At 56.7% G+C, this 14,062-nt stretch overlaps 1 protein-coding gene across 5 annotated transcripts in view; it reads left to right on the top strand.

Moving 5' to 3' along the window:
* PCYT1A (phosphate cytidylyltransferase 1A, choline) overlaps window positions 1-14,062 on the top strand; it is a 55,056-nt gene extending 40,994 nt beyond the window's left edge. For all 5 annotated transcript variants that reach the window (XM_029061838.2, XM_029061837.2, XM_029061839.2 and 2 more), the window contains 6 exons: window positions 5,360-5,476; window positions 7,539-7,690; window positions 9,558-9,636; window positions 10,226-10,368; window positions 12,575-12,763; window positions 13,759-14,062. In XM_029061838.2, coding sequence (XP_028917671.1) covers window positions 5,360-5,476; window positions 7,539-7,690; window positions 9,558-9,636; window positions 10,226-10,368; window positions 12,575-12,763; window positions 13,759-13,965 — 887 coding nt within the window. In that variant the 3' untranslated portion in view covers window positions 13,966-14,062. The remainder of the gene's footprint in view (window positions 1-5,359; window positions 5,477-7,538; window positions 7,691-9,557; window positions 9,637-10,225; window positions 10,369-12,574; window positions 12,764-13,758) is intronic.

Genomic DNA, 14,062 nt, shown 5'->3' with positions numbered 1-14,062 from the left:
TGCTCCTGGAAGAGGAGTCAGGCTCCTTGCCGCAAGCGGGCTCGGGTTCCCGGGGCCAACGGGGAAATACGATAAGGGGATCGGTCACCCTGCCAATCCGACTCCCTGGTAATGGAGTCCAGCTCCTGCACCTGTCCGCGGGCAGGGTATTCGTGTTACCTCCGGACCCGTTTAAGCCCGGGAGGAGAAAGATGAATGTTACATTCATTCATTCATTCATTCAATAGTATTTATTGAGCGCTTACTATGTGCAGAGCACTGTACTAAGCGCTTGGGATGAACAAGTCGGCAACAGATAGAGACGGTCCCTGCCGTTTGACGGGCTCACGGTCTGATCGGGGGAGACGGACGGACGAGAACGATGGCGATAAATAGAGTCGAGGGGAAGAACATCTCGTAAAAACCGATGGCGACTGGATAGAATCGAGGCGATGTACAATTCATTAACAAAATAAATAGGGTAACGAAAATATAGACGGTCGAGCGGACGAGTACAGTGCCGAGGGGATGGGAAGGGAGAGGGAGAGGAGCGGAGGGAAACGGGGGGAAAAGAGGGTTTAGCTGCGGAGAGGTGAAGGGGGGGCGGTAGAGGGAGTAGAGGGAGAGAGGAGCTCAGTCTGGGAAGGCCTCTTGGAGGAGGTGAGTTTTAAGTAGGGTTTTGAAGAGGGAAAGAGAATCAGTTTGGCGGAGGTGAGGAGGGAGGGCGTCCCGGGACCGCGGGGGGACGCGGCCCGGGGGTCGACGGCGGGACGGGCGAGACCGGGGGACGGCGAGGAGGTGGGCGGCGGAGGAGCGGAGCGTGCGGGCTGGACGGTAGAAAGAGAGAAGGGAGGAGAGGTAGGAAGGGGCGAGGCGACGGAGAGCCTCGAAGCCCAGAGTGAGGAGTTTTTGTTTGGAGCGGAGGTCGATAGGCGACCACTGGAGTTGTCTAAGAAGGGGAGTGACAGGCCCAGATCGTTTCTGCGGGAAGATGAGCCGGGCGGCGGAGCGAAGAATAGACCGGAGCGGGGCGAGAGAGGAGGAAGGGAGGTCAGAGAGAAGGCCGACACAGTAGTCTAGCCGGGATATGACGAGAGCCCGTAACGGTAAGGTAGCCGTCCGGGTGGAGAGGAGAGGGCGGATCTTGGCGATATCGTAGAGGTGAGACCGGCGGGTCTCGGTGACGGATAGGATGCGCGGGGTGAACGAGAGAGACGAGTCAAGGATGACACCGAGATCGCGGGCCCGAGAGACGGGAAGGACGGTCGTGCCGTCGACGGTGATAGAGAAGTCTGGGAGAGGACCGGGTTTGGGAGGGAAGATGAGGAGCTCGGTCTCGCTCATGTCGAGTTTTAGGTGGCGGGCAGACATCCAGGCGGAGACGTCCCGGAGGCGGGAGGAGACGCGAGCCCGAAGGGAGGGGGAGAGGTCGGGGCGGAGATGTAGATCCACGTGTCATCTGCGTAGAGATGGTAGTCGAAGCCGTGAGAGTGAATGAGTTCACCGAGGGAGTGAGTGTAGATGGAGAACAGGAGAGGGTCGAGAACCGACCCTTGAGGAACTCCGACAGTTCGAGGATGGGAGGGGGAGGAGGCGCCTGCGAAGGAGACCGAGAATGACCGGCCAGAGAGGTGAGAGGAGAACCGGGAGAGGACGGAGTCCGTGAAGCCGAGGTGAGATAAGGTACGGAGGAGGGGATGGTCGACGGTGTCAGAGGCTGCAGAGAGGTCGAGGAGGATCAGAATGGAGTAGGAGCCATCGGATTTGGCCAGAAGGAGGTCACGGGTGACCTCAGAGAGAGCAGTCTCGGCGGAGCGGAGGGGACGGAAGCCGGATCGGAGGGGGTCCGGGAGAGAATGGGAGTTAAGGAATTCTAAGCATCGATCGTAGACGACTCGTTCTAGGATTTTGGAAAGGAAGGGTAGTAGGGAGACAGGGCGATAACTGGAGGGGGAAGTGGGGTCGAGAGCGGGTTTTTTTAGGATGGGGGAGACGTGGGCGTGTTAGAAGGCAGAGGGGAAGGAGCCATTGGAGATTGAGGGAGGCGTTAAGGGAGGCAGGCTAGTCCAACCAGACAGTCAGTGGTTACCCTATCTGGGCAATCTGTTTTGGGGTGCGGAAATGAAAGGGAAACAGAATTTTCACAAGGTGAATGTGACCATTTATCAGCCGGTTCACAGTGTTTTTACAAACCTGCTTCGCTCAGAGGGGAGATGAAAATGATTACAAGGGGTATTCTTTTCCTGTCCCTGGGCAGAAAGGTGAAAAGGTCGTAGGCAAGTGACTATTTCCAAGGTCGGGGGTGTCCTACGGTCAGCAGGACTTGCCCTTGGGTCGTTTTGCCGTTAGGCGCGAGGGTCGGCACCGAGCCATCCGCACTCTCTCGCCCAGACCCCCGGCCAGCGGCCAGCCTGGCGGTTCGAGGTCCGGGCGCAGCCCGGGCCCGGAGACAAGGGGACGGAGAAGCGGCGTGACGTAATGGAGAGAGCCCGGGCCGGGAGTCGCACGGACCTGGCTTCTAATCCCAGCTCTGCTACTCGTCTGCTGTGTGAGCTTGGGGAAGTCACTTCACTTCTCTGGGCCTCGGTTACCTCCTCTGTAAAATGGGGATTGAGACCGTGAGCCCCGCGTGGGACAGGGACCGTGTCCGTCCCAACTTGCTTGTATCCAGCCCAGTGCCTAGTACGGTGTCGCACGTAGTGAGGGCTTAACGAACACCACAGGTATTTGTATGATTTGTTATCAGATGATTTCACTCTGACACGGCAGTGATCCCGGTTTGAAAATTGCTCCGGGCAGCCGCCCGCAGCGAGCAGGGTTTTAGCATGCCTGCGCACCAGGCCTTTAAAAGAGCTTTTCAGAGAGTCAGTTCTACCTCCACTTTTGGTTTTTAGACCTCCCGTGTGGAAGACGGATGGTCTCGGCCCAAGCCAGGAGGTGACTAGCGAGAGAGAACGGTTCTGAGTCCCGGGCTCAAGCGATCGCGGGATTCCGGTTCCTAGGGCTCGCTCAGCTTCCCCGACGCGAGGTTCGGCCCAGGGCCGGGCTGGTCACTTAGGCCCAAGGGGTGGGGTTCACCCTCCCCTCGCCCCGGGGCCCCATAATAAGCCCCCGGCAGCTCCGTCTCCTGAAAGAGATTCGGAGAAGTGACTCGGTAACGGCCACGTCGGAGGCCAGGTGGCTCACGTGCAGCCGCCTGTGTCGATAAATGAGGAAGGGCCAGGAATGGGGTCAGAAGAATCTGTGCTTGGAATTTTCCCTCTTTTTTTTTTTTATGATATTTAAGCGCTCACTAAGCGCCTGGCACAGTACTAAGCCCTGGGATAGATCATTATCATTATGGTATTTGTTAATCGCCTACTATGTTCCGAGCACCGTTCTAAGCGCTGGGATAGGTTATCATCATTATGGTATTTGTTGATCGCTTCCTATGTGCCGAGCACCGTTCTAAGTGCTGGGATAGATCATTATTATTATGGTAATTGTTAATCCCCTATGTGCCGAGCACCGTTCTAAGCGCTGGGGGAGATACCGGCTCGTCCCACGTGAGGCTCACAGTCTTAATCCCCATTTTACAGAGGAAGGAACTGAGGCCCAGAGAATTAATTAATTAATGTTGATATTTGTTAAGCGCTTACTATGTGCAGAGCACTGTTCTAAGCGCTGGGGTGGCTACAGGGTCATCAGGTTGTCCCACATGAGGCTCACAGTCTTAATCCCCATTTTACAGATGAGGGAACTGAGGCCCAGAGAAGTGAAGTGGCTTGCCCAGGGTCACACAGCAGACAAGTGGCGGACCCGGGATTCGAACCCACGTCCTCTGTCTCCCAAGCCCGGCCTCTTTCCACTGAGCCACGCTGCTTCTCTAATCTAATATGACCTAATCAGGTTGGACACGCTCCGTGTCCCTCACGGGGCTCACAGTTTTAATCCCCATTTTACGGATGAGGTGACTGAGACACGGAGAAGTTAGGCGACGTGCCCAGGGTCACAGAGCAGACAGCTGGCGGAGCCATTCATTCATTCAGTCGTATTCATTGAGCGCTCACTCTGTTCAGAGCGCTGTCCTAAGCGCTTGGGAGAGCCCAGTACAATAATAAACAAACATCTGCCCTGCCCGCAACGGGTTTTCACTCTGGGGTCGGGGAGAGGAAAATCAGTGCAAATTAACAAATGACAGGGAGCAAGCCTGGGCGACGCAAAAGGGAGTGGGAGGAGAGGAAAGAGGGACTGGAACCCAGATCCTTCTGACTCCCAGGCTAGAGGTTGCGTCATGGGCCATTAAATGCTGTTCACCGGCCTTGGCAAAGAACGGTCGTCCGATCAGCTCCTCGTGCTCTTGCCTCGAGCCAGAAATCCATTTATGGATGGCTAGCCCTCCACTCTACTTCCAGAATCCCAGCCTCCGGGGGATGGGAAAACCATCCAACAATGGATCGCTCCCCCCTTTTCTTTTTTGTGGATTCCCCACTTGGGTCCAACTCTGCGGAAAAGGCCTTTGGCTTTTGAAAAACAGTGTGTCGGGAACATTAGTTCAAGCAAACTCAAAAAAAAAACTTCCTAAGCCACATAACGTAGCGGCTAGGGTGCGGGCTGGGAGACGTGAAGACATGGGTTCTGATCCCAGCTCCGCCACTTGTCTGCTGTGTGGCCTTGGGCAAGTCACTTTACTTCTCTGTGCTTCATTTACCTCATCTGTAAAATGGGGATTGAGACTGTGAGACCCACGAGGGGCAACTTGATTTGCTTGTATCCACCCCGGCGCTCAGTACGGTGCCTGGCACGTAGTAGACACTTAATAAATACCATAAAATAAAACTAAGTAAATAGATTAAAAGCAAAAGTCCTTACCTCCCGTTTGATTGGCTTCGAAGAATTTTACTGCCCGCCCATCCGTGGATGAGGCCCAAGAGGAGCGGGTGAGCAGTGAGCATGACCCACGGCCCTCTGGACTTTTAAGGGAACGTGCGAGCCTGTCGTCTGTGCCCGATTCCGGAGTATTGGCAGCAGATCCGGTTCTGGGCATCTCCGCACTCGTAGCCTTGGTCCGCTGACTGCGCGGCCGCGGGCGGCTCGCCGAGGGCCCGAGCCCCTTTTTTTCCTCCCCACCTCGTTCCCGAGCAGGCTTCCGTTAACACGGGGGGCCAACCCCGGGGCTCCCCTCCCGGGCCACCAGGCAGACGCACCTCTCCTCTCCCGGAGAAGCCTCGAAACCTAAAATCAAGGTGGAAGGCGCGAGGAGAGGCGCCTCACCGGCACGCACTGACAGACGCCGACTTGGGTGAATTTCAGAGCCGGCGCGGCGCTTTGGCGCGGGCGAGCCCGGGAGGGCTTAACTGCGGCGGACTGAACCTGCCCGCTTCTCTCTCCCGTTGTGTAGTTGAGCGGCCTGTGCGGGTCTATGCCGACGGAATATTTGACCTGTTCCACTCCGGACATGCCCGGGCTCTGATGCAAGCGAAGAATCTTTTCCCGAACACGTACCTCATCGTGGGAGGTAAGGAAAATCTCGGGCCGAAACCCGTGCCGAGCCGGGGGCCGGGGGGGGTGCGACGGGACCCTCTTTCCCTCCCTGATCTTTACAGCGCGTAAGCTGTGAACCTCTAGGCTCCCAAATACGCCTTCGTTGGGATTCTGGCTCATGTCCTGTGCTCAGTACAGTGTCTGGCACATAGGAAGCGCTTAACAAATACCACGGTTATTACTACTCTTTGTCAGGCAGGGACCTGGAATAAGACCTGGTTGGGGGCTGTACGAAAGAAGCCCGAGATGTATTCCCTGCCCTCAAGAGGTTTTCAATCTAGTGAGACTCAGTTGAAGCCTGGTGGAAAGAGCACAGGCCTGGGAGTCAGAGGACCTGGGTTCTAATCCCGGCTCTGCCACGTACTTAGTAATAATAAAATAATTATCGTGGTATTCCCTGAGCACTTACCAGGTGCCAGGTGCTGTTCTAAACGCTGGGTTGGGTACAAGCAAATCGGGTTGGACGCAGTCCCCGTCCCACGTGGGAGTCATATTCTCAGTCCCCATTTTACAGAGGAGGTAACTGAGGCCCAGAGGAGCGAAGGGATTTGCCCAAGGCCACACAGCAGATGTGCCCAACCCTCCTTGCTTGTATCCACCCCAGCGCATAGTACGGTGCCTGGTACGTAGTAAGCGCTTAACAGATACCACAGTTGTTATTAAGTGGCGGAGCCGGAATTAGAACCCAGTACCTTCCGACTCCCAGGTGCGTGTCCTATCCACTCCACCGTGCCGCTTGTCACCCGACATTTGACATTTGACTTCTCTGGCCCCGGTTCCCTCATCGGGAAAGTGTTTTTTCAGTGTTTGTTCTCCTGCTGCTTAGACTGTGAGCCCCGTGTATCTTTCCCAGCGCTTGATAGATTAATTAACGCCGATTAATTAGCGGACTTGCAGAGCCGCGGAGCCCCAGATTTAGGAAGGGGAAATCCCTTTCCCGTTACCAGGAGCCAGGGAACACCCCGCGTTCCTCGGGTTGTTTTTTAGCCAAGAGTTTCCGCGTCGGGAGCCGCAGATCCGTCCCGCCCACCCCAGAGCCGGGGTTCGTAGACGCAGAGAAGAGCCCCGGGACCGAGGAAAGGGTCCGTCCGTCAGTGGTACTTACTGAGCGCTCACTGTACGCAGAGCTCCGTACTGAGTGCTTGGAAGCGTACAATACAGCAGAGTTAGCATCAGTCCCAGAAGGGACCACCAGGCAAATGCCGTCCTGTGGAGGTGTTATAATAAGCCGACCGGAGTGGTCATCGACCAATCAATCCACGGTACTTAATAATAATAATGATAATTGTGGTATTTGCTAGACGCTTACTCTGTGTCAGGCACTGTACTAAGCGCTGGGGTAGATACAAGATAATCGGGTTGTTCACAGCCCCTGTCCCACGTAGGGCTCATAGTCTTAATCCCCATTTTACAGATGGGGTAACAGAGGCCCAGTGAAGTGACTTTCCCAAGGTCACGCAGCGGTCAAGTGGCGGAGCCGGGATTGGTCAGCGGGTCCTAATGACTCCCAGGCCTGTGCTCTAATAATAATAATAATGTTGGTATCCGTTAAGCGCTTACGAGGTGCGGAGCACTGTTCTAAGCGCTGGGGTAGATACAGGGTCATCGGGTTGTCCCACGTGAGGCTCCCAGACCGAATCCCCATTTTACTAGATGAGGGAACTGAGGCACGGAGAAGTGAAGTGCCTTGCCCACAGTCACACAGCTGACAAGTGGCAGAGCCGGGATTCGAACCCATGACCTCTGACTCCCAAGCCCGGGCTCTTTCCACCGAGCCACGCTGCTTCTCTGCCGTAATGCCACCTTAACTCGTGCCCCCTGGGTGTCCTGGTATGGCCGCCCTCTCCTCACCCAGCCCCGGGACTCGGCTGCCGGGGAACGCGTCCTCGGGTTGGGGACGCCCGGAATCTCTGACGGGGGCAGACGGGCCGAGCTAGATCCGGCAGAGGCCCCGGAGCAGCGAGGGGGAGGACGGGCCGGAGGCGGCCGGGGCCGGGCCGCGCACACCTCAGCCGACCCGGGCCCCGTGGGCTTAGTTTGCAGTGACGAGCTGACGCACAACTTAAAGGGCTTCACGGTGATGAACGAGAGCGAGCGCTACGACGCGGTTCAGCACTGCCGTTACGTGGACGAGGTGGTACGGAACGCTCCGTGGACCCTGACCCCCGAGTTCCTGACCGAACACCGGGTGAGAGCCGCCGGCGCCCCCCCCCCCCCCCCGCCTCGCTCCCCGTCCTCCCTCCCGGCTCTCAGGAGGCCAGGCGGGGGCCGGGGTGGCCGGGCCCGCCTCCGCGGAGGACTCCCACGGCCGGTCCGTGGACGATATTTGGACCCCTTGCCCCCGAGGGCCCGGGAGGTGACCGGATAGACGGAGTCCCTGGGGCCTGATGAGCCAAACGCAGGGAGTTTCCTCTCGGAGCATTCAGCTGCAGCGTCAGTAGAACAGATACGGCCAAGGGCGAGAGCCTCCCTTTAGCAAGGGGAGAGGATGGCACTGCTGTACTCCAGTCAGTCAATCAGTCGTACTTATCGAGCGGCTCCTGAGTGCGGAGCACGGAATTAAGTGCTCGGGAGAGTACGGCATCACAGATCCGATCGACACATTCCCTGCCCGCATTGGGTTTCCAGTCTACTCCGTGACCAGGGAGTCGACGAGTGCCCTTACGGTAGCGTCCGAGTGCCTTTGAACTCTCCTCCGTTGGGTATGTTTTGAACCGGTAGGGAAATGGAGAGGAGGATAGAGGTCTTTTGGTGGTCTGTTTCGTTATTACCCACCTGGAGTGAGAGATCTTTCTTTCCGCTTCTGTTTCCCCGTCGTGGGGTTTCCTTGGAAGGTGTCGAAGGGAAAACAAGGCTCAGGGAAGCGGGGACCTCGGAAGCTTAGAGGAGGGAGTGGGGCTGAGCTGCGTCTGGCCGAAATCAGATGAGAATCCCAGGGACGGAGACAGCAGAGGGAAAAACAGAGACCTGCGGAGTAACAGACCCACGGAGAGAGCAACAGAGAGACGTGAACGCAGAGAGAAGCGCTCACCCCATAACTCAAGAGGCCAGAAAGAAAAAGCAGAGACGCAGAAGACCCTAAGCCCCCTCTAGACTGTTAGCTCAGTATGGGCAGGGAATATATCCCCTAATTCAGTTGTGTTGTACTCTCCCGATCACTTAGTCCAGTGCTCTGCATATAGAAGCCGTCAAAAATTCATGCATTCGTTCAATAGTATTTATTGAGCGCTTACTATGTGCAGGACACTGTACTAAGCACTTGGAATGCACAATTTGGCAACAGATAGGGACGATCCCCGCCCGTTGATGGGCTTACAGTCCGATCGATCGATCGATTGATTGAAAGACTGTCTCTGACCCCGGCCCACCGGACCTTTAACGTGGCCCTGAATGGAGAGCCGCTCAGCCTCAAGGCATCCTCGTCATCGGGTGTCTGCTCGCACCGTCAGTCGGTCGTATTTACTGAGCGCTTACTGTGTGCAGAGCGCTCTACTGACTTCTTGGGAGAGTACAGTCCAACAGTATAGCCCACACATTACCTGCCCACAACGAGCTGGCAGTCCAGAGGGGGAGACAGATATTAATATAAATAAGTTATAAATATGTATTGAAGTGCCGTGGGGCTGGGGGGAATGACGAGACGGAGCAGGTCAGGGTGAAACAGAAGGGAGTGAGAGAAGAGGAAAGGAGGACTTAGTCAGGGAAGGCCTCTTGGAGGAGGTGGGCCTTCGATAAGGCTTGGAAGGGCGCTCGGACCCCAGGCGCCGGGCCTGAGGCCCGGCGTCTGTGTCTGTCTCGGTCCGACCTGGCTGAGGGCGAGTCCAGCTAGTTGTCCTCCTTCCCCTCCAGCCCCCCTCCCCCACCCCGGGCGTCGCTCGTGGGCCATCGATTCGCGGCCGGCGAAGAGAGATAAGGGGGGAGAAAAACCCGAAGTGAGTCAGCTTGGCTCCCGGCCCGTGCTCGCCGTCCCCTCTCAAGGCCGCGTCAGCCTCCGCGGCGGATCTTCCCGGAGGGTAGTTTTCCGGGATTCGTAATTATTCGTCCCCCGTTTCCAGATTGATTTCGTGGCCCACGACGACATCCCGTATTCTTCTGCCGGAAGCGATGATGTGTACAAACACATCAAAGAAGCGGGTGAGTCGGAGAGTTGCTGACCGAGGGGCTCTAGGGGCCGAGAGAGTGGTCGATGTCATGGCTTTTTTTCCCCAAGGCTCAGGGAGGTTTGGCGGGTTGCCCCGGGACCCCCCCAGTAAGTTAGCGGGGGAAGCTGGGACGGAAATCAGGCCTCGTCCCGACTCCTGCGGCGTGGTCTTCTGCCTCGGTAGTTCCGGCCCTCTTCCTCCCCACGTTTTCCTCCTGTTTTCAGATTGCATTTGGAGGACTGAATCCCCTCTCCATGTTTTTATCCCTCAGCCTGGTCTTTCACCCATCCCAAGTTCTCTGGACTCCCAGCTGCTTCCCCCACGTGGCTCCCGGTTTTCCCCTTTCCCCGCGGCGGATTCCCCGGTCCCTTCTCCGGGCCAGGGGCAGCGCCTTCTGGCCTTGATCTCCCCCTGCCACTCGGCATCCCAGAGGAGCCCAGGGGTCTCGCCGGCCTGTCTTGGGCGGGGCCGCTCCCCCTTTCCCCTCCCTGGGCGGACGGGACCGTCCCCTCCCTCCGTTGGGGCCTCCCCGGCTCGTGACGCCCCCGTCTCCCTCTCCTCCGCCGCCCTCGGCGGGTTAGGCATGTTCGCCCCGACCCAGAGGACGGAGGGCATCTCCACGTCGGACATCATCACGCGCATCGTGCGGGACTACGACGTGTACGCCCGGCGCAACTTGCAGCGAGGCTACACCGCCAAGGAGCTGAACGTCAGCTTCATCAACGTGAGTTCCACGGGCCCGGCCGGCCTCCTCCCCCCTCGCACCCGCCCAGCTCTGGCCCTTTTTCCTCCCCCTCCCCGTATGGACCGGGGCTGGGGGACCGTGTCTTCCTGGGACTTCCCCCTTGAGACTTTCCTAGCCGTCATGTGGAAAGGAAGCCCCTTGGGGAGCTGACACCGTGCAAGTGGAATGGTGACTGGCTCCCACCTCTCCATCTAAAACCAGGAACACTCTCTCTAATAATAAGGATGAGCGATGGTGCTTGTTAAGCGCTTACTATGTGCCAAGCACCGTTCTAAGCGCTGGGGTAGATACAAGATAATCAGATTGTCCCATGTGGGGCTCACAGTCTTCATCCTCATTTTACAGATGAGGGAACTGAGGCCCAGAGAAATTAAGTGACTCGCCCAAGGTCACCCAGCAGGCAAGTGGTCGAGCTGGGATTGGAACCCACGTCCTCTGACTCCCAAGCCCGTGCTCTTACCACTAGGCCACGCCGCTTCTCTCTCCCCCCCGTCCTCCCCACCGGATAAATGGCAGCTCCCGGGGCATTCCTTTAGTGTGGTTTCCTATGAGGTGAGCAATTTTTAACGTTCCCGGTCCAACCCCTCTCCGTTGTTTTGACGAGAACCTGGCAATAAGACTGTAGGCTCATATTTATTGAGCGCTTCCTCTGGGCAGAGCACTGTACTAAGCACTTAGGAGAGTACAATAGAACAATATAACGGACACATTCCCTGCCCACAACGAGCTTTGCAGGCAGATGTCTGCAGACAGTCGGCTCTCTGCAGCCAGCAAACACACAGAGCCTTTCAGGGGATTCCTTATCGGTCACTGAAGATGAAAAAGAGGGGGAAGGAGGCCGGAAAATACGAACACATCCACCATCAGAGGACTGGGAGAGTCTGGTATCAATTAATCAGTGCCGGTTCTCCCTCCTGCTTCGTCTGGGAACCCCCGTGGGACCGTATCCGACCCGATCAACTTGTATTCATCCCAGCGCTTAGAAAGGTGTTTGACCCGTAGAGAGTACGAGAAGCAGCGTGGCTCGGTGGAAAGAGTCCGGGCTTGGGAGTCAGAGGTCATGGGTTAACAATAATAATAATAATGTTGGTATTTGTTAAGCGCTTACTATGTGCCGAGCACTGTTCTAAGCGCTGGGGTAGACACAAGGGAATCAGGTCGTCCTACGTGGGGCTCACGGTCTTTATCCCCATTTTACAGATGAGGGAACTGAGGCACCGAGAAGTGAAGTGACTTGCCCAAAGTCACACAGCTGACAAGTGGCCGAGCCGGGATTTGAACCCATGACCTCTGACTCCAAAGCCCATGCTCTTTCCACTGAGCCACGCTGCTTTCCAGGGGGATCTAATCCCGGCTCCGCCGCTTGCCAGCTGTGTGACTTTGGGCAAGTCACTTTACTTCTCTGCGCCTCAGTTACCTCATCTGTAAAATGGGGATTAAAACTGTGAGCTCCACGAGGGACAACCCGATCACCTTGTATCCCCTCAGCGCTTAGAACAGTGCTTTGCACATAGTAAGCGCTCAACAAATACCAACATTATTATTATTATTGTTACTTAACAAATGCTACAGATACCTTACACGAGAAGCAGCACGGTGTAGTGGATTGAGCACGGCCCTAGGAGTCAGGAGGTCATGGGTTCTAATCCCGGTTCTGCCACTTGTCTGCTGTGTGACCTTGGGCAAATCGCTTCACTTCTCTGGGCCTCGGTGACCTCATCTGTCAAATGGGGATGGAGACTGCGAGCCCCACACGGGACAGGGACTGTATCCACCCCGGTGCTTAGTACAGTACCTGGCACATAGTAAGCACTTAACAAAAAACACATAATAGCATCATTATTATTATTACTGATAGTGATTCTTTTTAAAGCGTCTCTTGAGCGCCTCCAGATTAGACTCTCAAGGAAGTGGCAATCCAGTCGGGGCGACAGACAGAAATTTAATCAGTCCATCAGTGGTTTTTATTGAGCGCTTACCGTGAGCGGAACACTGTATTGAGTGCTTGGGAGGGGACAGTACACCATAGTTGGTAGACGCATTCCCTGTCTACAGCGAGCTTACGGGTTAGGAGGGGAGAGACAGACATTTATCTAAATAAACGATGCGGAAAGAGGGCGAGCCGGAGGGAGGAGATGGCCTCCTCTCCCTCCTAGCCCTTCTCACAAGTCCTTTTCTTCTCCAGGAGAAGAAATACCATTTGCAGGAGCGGGTCGACAAGGTGAAGAGGAAAGTAAAGGACGTAGAGGAGAAGTCCAAGGAGTTTGTGCAGAAGGTGGAGGAGAAGAGCATCGACCTCATCCAGAAGTGGGAGGAGAAATCTCGAGAATTCATCGGAAACTTTCTGGAGATGTTTGGCCCAGAGGGCGCGCTGGTAAGTCCTCTCCCTCCGGGAGATTCTCCTCCGGCTGTCGGGAAATGGTTGGAAGAAACGTAGGATTCTTGAGCTAGAGCGCCCCAGAGACACCATCTCCTCCGTAATTACCCAACTTAAGGCCACGCATTTCTTAAAATATCCCCGCATTCTCCTTTGGCTACTTCTCCCTAGAGCTTGCCCAAGTCGTGGGAACCTCGTTATTCAGGACGCAGGGAAAGCACGAGGGATTTGTGTGAGGCATCGGGAGGTGCTTCCCTGCCCACCTGGGTGGTCCGAGGGCAGCGGGGGTTGTCCCTCATCGGAGAACCCGGAGACTGGGCTTGAGAGCGCTCCGTCTGGGGAAGGTGGGGCACGGTCCCGGCCGGAGGGCGGCGGGACTGTCTTTCCCTTCCAGTCTCTGGAAGCTGGAGCCAGGGGGAAGGTGGAAGCATCTCTTGAGAAGCGGCGTAGCCTAATGGATAGAGAGCACGGGCCTGGGAGACAGGAGGACCTGGGTTCCAGTCCCGGCTCCTCCACTTATCTGCTGTGTGACCTTGGGCAAGTCACTTCACTTCTCTGGGCCCGAGTTACCTCCTCTGTGAGACGGGGGTAAAGAATGTGAGCCCGACCTGGGACGGGGACTGCGTCCAACCCGATTTGCCTGTATCCACCCCAGCGCATAAGACAGTATCTGGCACATAGTGAGCGCTTTACAAATACCACAGTTTATTATTATTATTACATGAACTCTGTCCAACCAGGCTGCCTTGTATCTACTCCAGTGCTTAATTCAGTGCCTGGCATATAGTAAGTTCCATAAAAAAAGAAAAAAAGTCCTCCTGGGTGCCGAAAGCCATCTGTTGGCATGGAATCTGCCTGCCTTCGATCCAGGGTACAGGCTAGTCGGATCTAGGCCCTCCGCTCCCCACCTCCGTACCCCGCTCCCCGCAGTCCCTTCGACTGAGCCCCAGTCTGGTCTGACTTCCCTCCGGTCTCCTCCCGTCCCTCTCCAGAAACACATGCTGAAAGAGGGGAAAGGCCGGATGCTGCAAGCCATCAGCCCCAAACAGAGCCCCAGCAGCAGCCCCACGCACGAACGCTCCCCGTCTCCGTCCTTCCGCTGGCCCTTCTCCGCCAAGGCCTCCCCGCCCTCCTCCCCGGCCAACCTCTCCCGGCACAAGGCCGCCGCCTGCGACATAAGCGAGGACGAAGAGGACTAAGCCGCCGGCCCCGCCCGCCCCCGGGGAGCTCTCTCGGAGCCGCGAGCCGGGGGTCCCGACCCGTGACACCGCCGCCCACGGGGGGGGGGGGGATGGA

Source organism: Ornithorhynchus anatinus, chromosome 1 (genome assembly GCF_004115215.2).
Source record: "Ornithorhynchus anatinus isolate Pmale09 chromosome 1, mOrnAna1.pri.v4, whole genome shotgun sequence".
Taxonomy (NCBI): Eukaryota; Metazoa; Chordata; class Mammalia; order Monotremata; family Ornithorhynchidae; genus Ornithorhynchus; species Ornithorhynchus anatinus.
The sequence above is the reverse complement of the archived record's forward strand: the minus strand, read 5'-3'. Positions and strand labels throughout refer to the sequence as shown.